Source organism: Acartia tonsa, unplaced genomic scaffold (genome assembly GCF_053477335.1).
Source record: "Acartia tonsa isolate MP-2025a unplaced genomic scaffold, ASM5347733v1 sca6, whole genome shotgun sequence".
NCBI lineage: Eukaryota > Metazoa > Arthropoda > Copepoda > Calanoida > Acartiidae > Acartia > Acartia tonsa.
This window is the reverse complement of record NW_027649600.1, coordinates 1-12,029: the sequence shown is the minus strand read 5'-3', so window position 1 is coordinate 12,029 and position 12,029 is coordinate 1. Positions and strand designations below refer to the sequence as shown.

Here is a 12,029-nt window from a genome sequence, read left to right as displayed (position 1 = left end):
TGTCTGTTTTACCTAAATTGTTAAAAGCTTGTTGCTGTTGCGCTACTTCGGCAATATCCTTGTTTGAGACTTTTTGTTGTTGTAAATATTAGAAGGGAGTGAGAGGACAATGGACCGTTTATTGCACTAGTCCCCAAAGTTTTATAATTATGTTTTTTTATTCATTAGCTTCATACTTTGTTTTTTAAATTTTAATTGGTTGGACCATTAAGTTAAGTTTTCAAACGTTTTAACCAATAATTGTAACATACAGAAGGGGCTAAATTGTGTATCATCATTTTATCTGTCATTGTCTTATCCCTTTAGATCCCTGGAATATTGGTATGACAAATATTATCCTGGCAAATAATACTTTCAAGCTTTTTATCTCAAAATCAAACAATACAAAAATTGGACCCATGGACAAAATAAGTTTTGTTATTACAGCACAATTTAGACTTAAAAGGGCTTTGACTGAACTGTTAAATTTTATAATATTGTCTGTAGAACCATGTAGTGTTTGCTTCTTTGTGAATAGTAATACCTAAATAAACCTTTTTATTCAAGTTCTTTCAATATTATAGCTGGGAATTTGAATACATTTTTCCTTTTTTTAAAGGAAGGTTTACTACATACTCTATATGTAAAATATGCCCCTAGGAAAAAAAACACCTAAACTCCCCACTCCAAAAAAAAAAAATTTGCAAGCGGAGTGTAGACATTTTCAACCTCTTTCAAAAGTGACTTTACAAGCTTCTAAAATCCCTGCATTTTTTTCAGGTTTATTAATGGTGATGGTGAACCGCATAATCACTGCTAAAGAGGAAGAAGAGCTGTCCAAATATGTGAAGCAGCGACTCTCCAGAACCAGGTAGAATATTTGCTATTCCTGAGGTTTTAATGGACATTTTGGGTCAGAAGGAGTTGTCAAATCAACATGATTGTAATGTAATGTTATTTTGCGAATTTTATTGGATAAATTTCATGTAAATTGAAATTTTTGTATCTCTAACCGAATTTTATTTTTGACAATTTTTTATAATTTTACAATGGCTGCCGCTTACTGCCTACAGCCTTTAAAAACATTGTCATATGTATATTGTCTATACAATTTGCCAGCTTAAATCCTTATACTAAAGTAACAGGATGTTTGTCTGTCTGTGTGTCTGTCTGTGTGTCTGTCTGTGTGTCTGTCTGTCTGTGTGTACCGAAGGATCTCGCTAACCGCTGAACCGATCGGGTTCTCCTTAACAGGGTAGCTTCTCATAAGTCCCGGGAAGGTTTTTAACTATTTTGGGGGAGGGTACCACCACCCTCCCAAGAGAAATGACCAAAAAATCGAAATTTTAATAAACGTTTAGGAGACTTCAACGTCAAATGAAGAGGTATCGTACGTAAAAAATTATAGTAGAGACTTTATCAAACAAAAACATTTAAAGTGCCACTAGAGGCCTCTAGGGGCGTAGCCGCTAGTAGTTAATATAGAGGCTGTGATTTAGCAAACTAATTCCATTTCAAATTGCTGAAATTCTACATGAATATTTTGTGGGGTAATTTTGATGTAAAACTTGTTTTGTGCTGTAACTAAATTGAAGTGGATAAGAACCAGTAAGCATCAAGCAAAAAATATTTGGATTTAGAGCAAACATTTAGAAAAAGGATAACTTATCAATCAATTATTGCCTACAAAATCATATAATCCAAATTAATATGAAAGGAGTAGCTAATGAACGGTTTTCCTAGGTCTGGTCATCCATTCATCAAGAACCAGGACCAGGATTCTGAGCAGCCTCTAGAAGAACCTGTACCTATAACTTCATCTATCTATCTATTCTAGGTCTGGTCACCCTTTCATCAAGGACCTGTACCTATACCTTCATCTATTTATCTATCTATCTATTCTAGATCTGGTCACCCTTTCATCAAGGACCAGGAGCAGGATCCTGAACAGCCACCAGAAGAACCTGTACTTGTATACCTTCATCTGTCTATCTATCGATTCTAGGTCGGGTCATCTATCTATCTATTCTAGATCTGGTCACCCGTTCATCAAGGACCAGGAACCGGATCCTGAACAGCCACCAGAAGAACCTGTACCTATACCTTCATCTATCTATCTATTCTAGGTCTGGTCATCCGTTCATCAAGGACCAGGAGCAGGATCCTGAACAGCCCCCAGAAGAACCTGTACCTATACCTTCAGCCATGAAGAAACCTAGCATCACAGGAATGATTATTCTCGTATTCATTCAAAACCAATGGATTAGAACCAGTTCTCATCCATACAAAAAACTATGTCTAGCATCATATTATATCTAGTTTTCTACGAATATAAAAATGTACAATCATAACTTTAAAAACTGGTTTTATTCTCATAATTGTACATTTTATATCCGTGGAGAGCTGTTTATAATACCATGCGAGAAATAACTATTTTAAAACTAAAATCTGAATAAGATATCAGTTGCCCTGCGTTACAGTTGACCAGTTTATTGCTGTTTATCTGTTGCCGGGGTTTCTGTATCCCAACCCGATAATTTTTTATTTATTTAAAATGGTGAATAAATTTTATTATTACATGGATCTTAAACTAGATTATCATGTACTCTTTTAAAGTGAAACTTGTTGCTGGCTAACAAACTAGACCCCGTGGGCAAGGTTTCATCTAGCTTGTGCCCCCTCTATTCTTTTACTTATTATTTAGTAAATACTTTTTAGAATTTATAAATAAATAATCTTGTGAAACAGGCGCCGGAGCTGGTTCCAATAGTTTGGGAGGCCCGACTCCCTCGCCTAAAAGTCCAAAGGACAAGGTAATTTTTTGAAAGAATATAGCAGTATGCTTAGCAACCGATTAATATCTGCTGGATTAGAACCGGTTCTCAGTCATTATGTAATATTGTATTATTAACAATTTTCAACGAATATTAAAATGAATACCAGTTTTGTTAGCCCCAAAACTTTTTAATATCCTGGAAAACTGTCTATAATTCGATGCTATAAATAGTATAACTATGATTTTTTTGTAGATTTTATTGTAAGGGGGGGGGGGTCGAACAACCATCCCACTCCCCATTTTTAGTTTTAGTTTTTTTGATATTAAAGAAATTGTTGGGGATGGGGGATTTTTTTTAGAGGCTATTTCTCTTGGGATGGTACCCTCCCCCAAAATAGTTATTCTTCGGAACAGACAGATAAACAGACAGACAAACTTCATGCTATTGTTGTGCTACTAATTTCCATAATTATCCTTATTGTCTAGGTGACATTTGCTGAGTTTAAGAATGAGGTGTACAATGTGCCCGCTATATCTACAACTGGCAGAAAACTTAGCCGCTCAAGCGGCGGCTCCGGGGATCAATTACAGGTAAGAATAGTGTTTTATCGCATCGTATTAAAGTCAGCTTTCCGCGGTTATAAAAATGTACAATTATAAGATTAAAACCAGAACAAAAACTGTTTCAATGTTATACTTTCTAGAGGTGTGGCTGTTATATAGCATATATATTATATAAATATTATTCTAGGTGCCAGGGTGTGGCCCTCCTTCAGTAGATATGAATGGTGTTCCACTTTCTAGAAAAGATTCTTTACTAGCTAAAGAAAATGGCAGTATTGATCAAGGTATAGTATGTTTTATTTCCTAGCAAAGCTATTCTACATCAGGGAGTAAGGGAGGGGACAATGGATCGAATATTCAATTTTTAAGGAGTCTCAGACTTTGGGGACTGGCTTAAAGGGAATGTGCACGAATACAGCAGATTCTTACTGATTTTGGGGACTTGCGCATCAATGCCCCGCTAACTAGCTGAGCTAGTTTTGAATATGCAGACAGAAAAGTTTGTTATTTATCGCTGGTTTTAACAAATATTTTTTCCCAACAAAATGTCTTTTCATGTATAGAAACTATACTGTGATATCTATGTATTAAATAATCTAAGAACCGCTTGAATTTAGGGGTTATAAATATATCAGAAGGGTTGAGGTAGTTCTAAACAAGATTTTTCTAGTGATAAATTACAGAATGTTTACTACATTGTGATGTGTTGATAATTTAATTTTCAAGTAAATGATTTTTTTCTAAGGACTAATTTTGTTCTAAATTAGGTTACCATGATCCCTTTACAATTTTGGTAAAATTTTCTTGATAAATCTGGTTTTATTGCTTTTCAGCGAACCCTCTTAAATTGAATTAATTGCCCATTGTCCCCTCCCTTACTCCCTGATTCTACATGCTTAGACGTCTATTGATGGTGGTAAAGGGATGTTTACCCCTCTCAAACTTTGAAACCCCACATTTTACAATTTGTGTTTTTAAAAAAGCGCAGAAAAAGAAGTGTCTCCAAAAAAATGGACAAATATGACAACATTTGGCGGAGTATTTTGTGATATTGGCTGATTTAGAGACTGTGTCTCTAGACTATCTCTATTCTATAGATAGAAACACAACTTTTTTTCTCATTTTATTTATGGAATACAATTGTTTCACAAATTAATACAACATCAGTTCCAATTATTTGATGTTTAAAAAACAATGACAACATTCATAAAAGAGAAGTTCTGAAATGAAAGGACCTACGAACATTAACGCTTGTAGAGTGTCAGAACTGAAAAAGCAAAATATAAATGCTTAATTCTCGACAAAATTGTAAGTAAATTTCTTGCAAAACTGCTTAAATACATGAAACAGGCAGACTTATATTTTAAGACATAGAGATGCTTATAACATTGTACCTTATTGTAATAGGAATCAATACAAAAAATCAGATGAATTGGATAATTTTAACCTACAAAAATTTGTTTTTAAAAAAGTAACAAATCAGCATGTTTTAACTTGGACGTACAGACTTTCTGGTAACGATTATAGAGTTGCTGCGCTTTCTTAATTGTACCTAACTGTTATTGAAATCATCATGCAAAGTTTGAAATCGATTGGAAAATTCTTGTTTAATTTGACGAAAAGAGCTTAATAAGAAGTTAAAAATATGTCTTTAGGTCAACTGTGCACCGTACCTGAGGCTGTTTCTGTGACCTACACAGAGACAAGCGTCACCGTGCCGCCGCTGAGCATGATGCGGAACGGGTCCATGAAGCGGTCACGGCGGTCTAGCGGTAGTGCCGCCACTCTGGGTAGCAATGGACGTAAAGCAAGCCTTGGTGAGAGGACAGGTAAATGATTTCTATTTTTATATACAAGCAGCGTAGCTACGTTATAATTAGGGTACATCTTCTGTATGTTCGTTACTCTTTATGTGAAAGCAATATAGATGCTAAGTAAAAATGAATAATGTTGAACATGTCTGAAATTATATCTAAGGTGTTTGTATTACATTTTATTGTTCTTTTTTCTTAAAAGTTAACAGCTTATAACTATGCTGTCTACTACTCCATTATCCATCAATCTAAATTCCAGGTGACAATCTGGAGTGTAGCAAGGGCCCTCAGCACGCAACTATCTATCTATCTATCTATCTATCTATTTATCAATCTATCTATCTATCAATCTATCTATCTATCTATCTATCTATCTATCTATCAACCTATCTATCTATCTATCAATCTATCAATCTATCAATCTATCAATCTATCAATCTATCAATCTATCAATCTATCATCTATCAATCTATCTATCTATCTATCTATCTATCTATCTATCTATCTATCTATCTATCTATCTATCTATCTATCAATCTATCTATCTATCAATCAGGTGACAATCTGGAAGGTAGCAAGGGCCCTCAGCACGCAACTTCATGTGATGTAAAATCAGCTGTTTCAAATTCTACATTGTCGTCTTCCATCACTGACTCAAACACTGGGCGCAAGGAATGGACCTTAATTATGTCAAAAAATCAAAAGTGAACATTAAGTGAAACCAATAAAACTATATTAAGTACTAGTGGGGGAGGTGTCTACTCCTCCCACCCACCCTAAATTTTCAATTTTAGTTTGAAAAGAAAAAGTTTATGAAGATTTGAGGAGAGGGGGTCATTTTTGTTCAGAGGGGATTTCTCTTTGAAGGTCGGTTGTACCATCCCTCAGTACCTATTGAGAAGTTAAGTATCCCAACATTTTAACCACTAATTGTAATCTACATAAAAGGGGAATTTTGACTATCATCATTGGGAATGTACATTAATTTATCGGCCATTTCTTGTTTCATTTAAATCCAATAATAAATGTATTTGAATAGATGCATAATTTAAACAACTACCTATCCCAAGAAAAACCCTTATCTTGTGATAGCATATTGTTTTTTTGTGGGGACTCGGCTGTGCTTATATTTCTATCGTTATTAGCTGATACACAAAATTACCCCTACAGTAGATTACAATTAGTGGTTAAAACGTTTGGACACTCCACTTAATTAACTAACGAATCAAAATTCAGTTGTTGAGCCAACGAATAAGAAAACTTTAACATAAAACTTTGGGGACTAGTGTAATAAACAGCCCAATGTCCCTTCCCTCTATGACTTTAATGATGACTTAGTCAAGGCTTCCCTGCAGAGAACCTTATCACTGGGGAGACAGAGTGAAACTTCATACTCATCAATGCAAGAAAAAATTATGGCCAACAAAGGTAATAGTTATTATCGCATCATATTATAGACAGCCCTCCGTGGACATTAAAATAAAAGATTATGTGATTAAAATTAAAACCAGTTTTGTTATGTCCGAGATGCCGAAGACACCGGCTAACAAAACTGGGTTTAAAAATATGATTTTTATTTTAGTATTCATGGACAATTGTTTGTAATAAACATAAAAACATAGTGCACCTCTATATTTGATTATTTAATAACTAAACATCAGAGTCATAATAATCTTTACTTAAGTGTATAGAAATTATATTTTCATTTTAATTCTTCTAAATCTGCTATAAATATTTAATACTCTATTAAAGTTATGCTCCCAATTGGCTGAAATAACGACACCCCCCTTCCACCCCCTTTATACCATCCCTTCCACTTGTTAGATGAACGAACTGACCATTTAATATTTTGTAGATGGAGAGGTTGTACAATCACAAAATTATTCAGCATTATCATTATCAACTAAAGGTAACAGTTTCCGCGGATATTAAAATTAAAAATTATAAAATTAAAACCAGTTTTGTTAGACCAAAGAGGCTGAAGGCCCGGGCTAATAAAACTAGTACAAATTTTATAAAATGAAAAATTGTCTGCAATACGATGCTATACATGATTTTTTAGCATTGCTTCGAACCAGTTCTTATCCAGCGGATGTTAAACGGTTTCGAAGCCATACTGGAAAATATTGTAAACAATAAAAGAAAGAGGTTTATGTAATTCCACCGAAAGAGTGGGACGACCCTGTTTCGATTTTGTATTGGGTCTTTGAAATTAGCTAATAGCCACGGAATTATAAAAACAAATAATTTGTAGTATGAATTTATAATGAGAGGGGAGACAATGGCTGTTTAATACACTTGTCCTCAAAGTTTTATAATAACGTTGGTTATTTGTTGGTTTTACAACTTTGGGGACTGAAATGAATTATGATTGCTTTATTAAGTTGAGTGTCCAACACTTCAACCACTATTTAAAATCTATAGAAAGGGTAATTTAGTGTATTAACATTAGGATCTACATCAATTTATCGGCAATTGTCTTATCCCTTTAGATCCCAGTTTTTTGTTCAGGCTCAAAATGTGTAACCGACGGAGACGCGGAAACCGCCCTGAATTCTCCGCCCCCACCTGACCTACCTTGCTCATCCCCGCCCCCGCTCGAGGATTACCCAACCACCAACCCCGCCCCCATAGTGACTGGGGGCAGCGCCTCGAAAGCCCGGATAAAATCTCGGATGCTTCCACCCCTGACATTGGATAATATATTATCCGCCACAGGTATTGTTACATTATCTATAATACAAAGTAGCTTGATGTCTGTCAGTCCGTCCGTCTGTCTGTCTGTTCCTTAAGATCTCGGTAATCACTGAACCAATTAGATTCTATTCTTTAGGGAATATAACTACTGGTCCTGTGGTTGTTTTAGGCTATTTTCTTGGTGGTGGGACACCCACAACTCTCCCAGAAACAAAAATCCCCCCCCCCCATTTTTTTCATTTTTTGGGCATTTAATTTAAAATGTAGTGGTTGCAGCTCCAGAGGTGCTTAATTTTTTTTAAAAATTACCTCTTGGGGCAAAGCCTCTAGTAATGGATATAATATATACTGGATATTTTGTCAAGGGAAAGATTGTTGTAAATTTAGGTTGCTATCATGGTCAGTTCGTTAATCCAGTAGAAGGGGAGGGGTTGGTTAAATAGGGTGGTTCACTTTATTAGAGTACATAATAATCTTGTGTAAGATCCAAGTAATAATAAATCCATTGTTAGATTACACTCTCAAACACACCTCATACACACGCACACAAACACACACATACACACACACAGATCAGAGATCCAAGGGACCAGAGTTCTGGGGCAAACAACTGACATATTTTTACAATAATCGATATATTATTACTTGGATATTGCACCAAATTTTTATGTACTCTGATAAAGTGATGCCCACAGCTGGCTAAAATAACGATAACCCCTTTTTATCCCCTTTCCTTCAACTCGATGATCGAATTGACCATAAGATGAGGCAATATTATCAATTAAAGATAAATTTTCCCCTGTAAATATATCCACGTATGTCTTATATTTATTTTTACTACCTACATATTAGTAATTCTCCCATTTTTACACAATGTAAATACCTTTTAATACATACCAAAACTAGTTTTACCTCAAGTTTACCCTAAGCGTCATTGTCTTGGTACTTATGTAGTGTGTTCCTTGCGGGATCGAACCCCCACCTAAACCTTACTAGAAATATGAGAAGAAGACGACTTTTGTAGTTTGAAATCATATTATATCTAAGCAACGAAGCGCGGCATAGCCATATGTGTGCGCCCCACGCGCTTTCTTCCTTTGTATTGTTTGATGCCCTCAGCACGGCACATGTTATGTGACGAAAAATCCTGTTCTGCATAGAATGAGTGGTTAGCTGTGTGATTTTTTACCTCTATATACTTCCTGGCTTGATATGAATTAAGACTGATCCCACCGTTTCATGGTGTAAATACACTATTTGTAACTGCATCAGTGCCTTATTCATTGGAAGTAGTGAGGATGATTGTGCTTCATGCACTTAAGATCTCGTAGACGGCCACGTAGGCCTAAGTACCGAGATATTCGGCCCAAAGTACCGAAACAGTCATAGACGTCTAGAGGGGAGGGGGTAAAAAGGTGTTTACGCCACACCGCCAACCCCCCCCTCCAAAAAAAAAATAACTTTGAAAACCTTTTCTTACCCTCATAAAAATTTTTAAAAAGACATTAGATTACCCCCTCAAATTTTGAAACACCTCAAGTTATCCCCCTCAAAATAAAAAGCTTTAACGTTACTTAGAACGGTATTATAAGTTTTTACCTAAAATATGGAAAATATTAGCTTAAAATATATGTATATCCCGTAATTCTTGGGAGTATTGTTAATATCATTTATGATTGACAGATTTATTACTTAACAAATTCTCTTCCTTCCTTCTCAAAAGCCGCATTTTTCTATATACAACATATTAGATATTATTAATTCTTAAATAAATTTAAATTTCAGGCAATATCTGCAAAATTATAAGTTTTTTAAAAAATTGATTTAAAAAGGCTATACTTTGAAAGAAAAAAAAGAGTAGACTTTTTAGTAGAGTCTCAAAGGGCCATTTTAAATTTTTAATAATATTTTATCCAGTATGGCTTTGAAACAGATTACTATCCGCTGGATTAGAACCGGTTCTCAGCCTTACAGAAAACTTATATAGCTTTGTATTAGATCCAGTTTTCTTCGAATATCAAAATGTACAATTATAAGATTAAAACCAGTTTTTTGGCTGTGCCTTCGGCATCTTGAGGCTAACAATAAAGGATTTAATCTTATAATTTTTTGTTTTAATATCCGCGGAAATCTGTCTATAATTTAATGCGATAATAGTTATTTCTCGCATCGTATTATAAACGGCTTTCCGCGGATATAGAATGTTTTAATCTTGTGATTGTACATTTTTACATTCGTAGAAAGCTGGATATTATGGTTGCTAGACATAAAACAAGGATGACAACATCCATAAAAGCGAAGCTCTGAAGAGGTAGGACAAACGAACATTGATACTCGTGGAGTGTCAGAACTGAATAATCAGAATATAAATGCATAAAAGTCGAATAAAAATTGTAAGTAAATGTGTTGAAAAACTGCTTGATACGGGATAATGTTTATGGACATATTTAAATTTTTAGGACTTGATCATAGAGATGCTTCGCTTATAACATTGTACTTTGTTGTCCAAGGAATCAATATCTTAAAAAATCAAATCATTTTAATTTTAATCTTGTGATTGTACATTTTTATATTCGTAGAAAGCTGGATATAATACGATGCTAGACATAATTTTTTCGTATGAATGAGAACCGGTTCCTATCCACCGGATTCGAATGAATACGAGAAAAAAATTATTATTGTATTTTTTAAGTTTTTTAATAAATTTTTCTTTGTCTAGGTAATGAGCCCATTTCACCGCTGCGGGAGGCTCCCCTGGCGGTGCAGGAGGCCCCGCTGGAGCATTACTCCTCCCAATCTTCAGATGTATCCCCTGTGGGGACACCCTCCACTGTGTCGGCCTGCAGCCCACCCTCCCCACTCTCACAGACCAGTGAGACACAGGTAATAATACCGGGGATCTAAAGGGATAAGACAATGTCCGATAAATTGATGTACATCCTCAATGATGATACACAAAATTACCCCTTCTGTATATTACAATTTTTGTTGAAACACTCAACTTAATGAAACAACCTATAAAAATTTAATGAAGTCCCCAAAGTTGTCCAGCAAACGAATAAACGTTATTATAAAACTTTTGGGACTATTGTAATAATAAGCCGATGGTCCTCTCTCTCTCTCTCTCTCTCTCTCTCTCTCTCTCTCTCTCTTTCTCTCTCTCTCTCTCTCTCTCTCTCTCTCTCTCTCTGTTTATAGACACTCAACAAGTCATAAATTGGGCTGTTTATTAATACACTAGTCTCAAAAGTTTAATACTTTAATACAGAGAATAATAAGTTAAATAATATCGTTAAATCATCGTTAATTGTCCTATAACTAGAAAAAATGTATCTACTAAAAAATACTCCGGATACAACCAACCCTTTGATTGCACGACCTTTGTCTGAAAGTCGTAACAGTGCTTATTAATGAGTTGTGCCTGTTTATTGGCCAAGACACCCCCCCCCCACTTTCTTCAACTATAGGTGAAACGCGCCTGACATAACAAAAGTAGATACAATTTTTTAAAATTTTTATTGTTATTTTTTTCTTCAGAGGTTGTTACCAGAACAAATTGAACAAGATTCATAATGAAAAGAAAATATTTAAATATATATTCTATAACAAATCATTAACATTTATATTAAATTTGATGAAAATATCATATCAACAAATTAAAAAATGAAATAAAAAGGCAAAAAGAGAAAAAAAATATAAAGAAAGTCCTTAAAATCTACCCAAATAAAAAAAAATTGATCTCAGAAACTTATTTGAAAAAATGTTGGTGCTTCAAGAAAATATAAAATTACAAAAATTTAACTAAAATGTTCTAATACAACAAATAAAGCAACCAATGCATTTAAATTACAATTTTTATGATAAAATAATAATAAGGTATTTTGAAATTTTGATGCCAGCTATGAATAATAATGATTACATGAAAAATAGGTATACAAATGACTAAAATAGGTTTACCTATGTCAGAAATAAGCAGGTAGTCATTTAAAAAATATTTGTTATTTTTTAAAGACAATAATGTTCTTTTAAATGTTGATAATAAATATATAAACATAACTATTGGCATACGCGGAGGAAGCTCTTTATAGTGCCTATAAAAAAGGGGATAAATTTAAAAACTTTTGGCTGAAAAATTCAAAATGACTTCATATTAGAATAATGGACTATTCTAATATGACGTCATTTGTGATACTTTGACC

General features: G+C 34.3%; 1 protein-coding gene across 1 annotated transcript in view; it reads left to right on the top strand.

The window, feature by feature from the left end:
- LOC145311339 (uncharacterized) overlaps positions 1-12,029 on the top strand; it is an 88,004-nt gene extending 75,975 nt beyond the window's left edge. Inside the window, exons 5-17 of the mRNA XM_080150539.1 lie at positions 760-850; positions 2,106-2,251; positions 2,728-2,792; positions 3,242-3,346; positions 3,507-3,603; positions 4,975-5,148; positions 5,393-5,407; positions 5,705-5,805; positions 6,489-6,561; positions 6,989-7,042; positions 7,645-7,851; positions 10,550-10,713; positions 11,368-12,029. Of these exons, the coding sequence (XP_080006665.1) occupies positions 760-850; positions 2,106-2,251; positions 2,728-2,792; positions 3,242-3,346; positions 3,507-3,603; positions 4,975-5,148; positions 5,393-5,407; positions 5,705-5,805; positions 6,489-6,561; positions 6,989-7,042; positions 7,645-7,851; positions 10,550-10,713; positions 11,368-11,403 (1,328 nt within the window). The 3' untranslated portion in view covers positions 11,404-12,029. The remainder of the gene's footprint in view (positions 1-759; positions 851-2,105; positions 2,252-2,727; positions 2,793-3,241; positions 3,347-3,506; positions 3,604-4,974; positions 5,149-5,392; positions 5,408-5,704; positions 5,806-6,488; positions 6,562-6,988; positions 7,043-7,644; positions 7,852-10,549; positions 10,714-11,367) is intronic.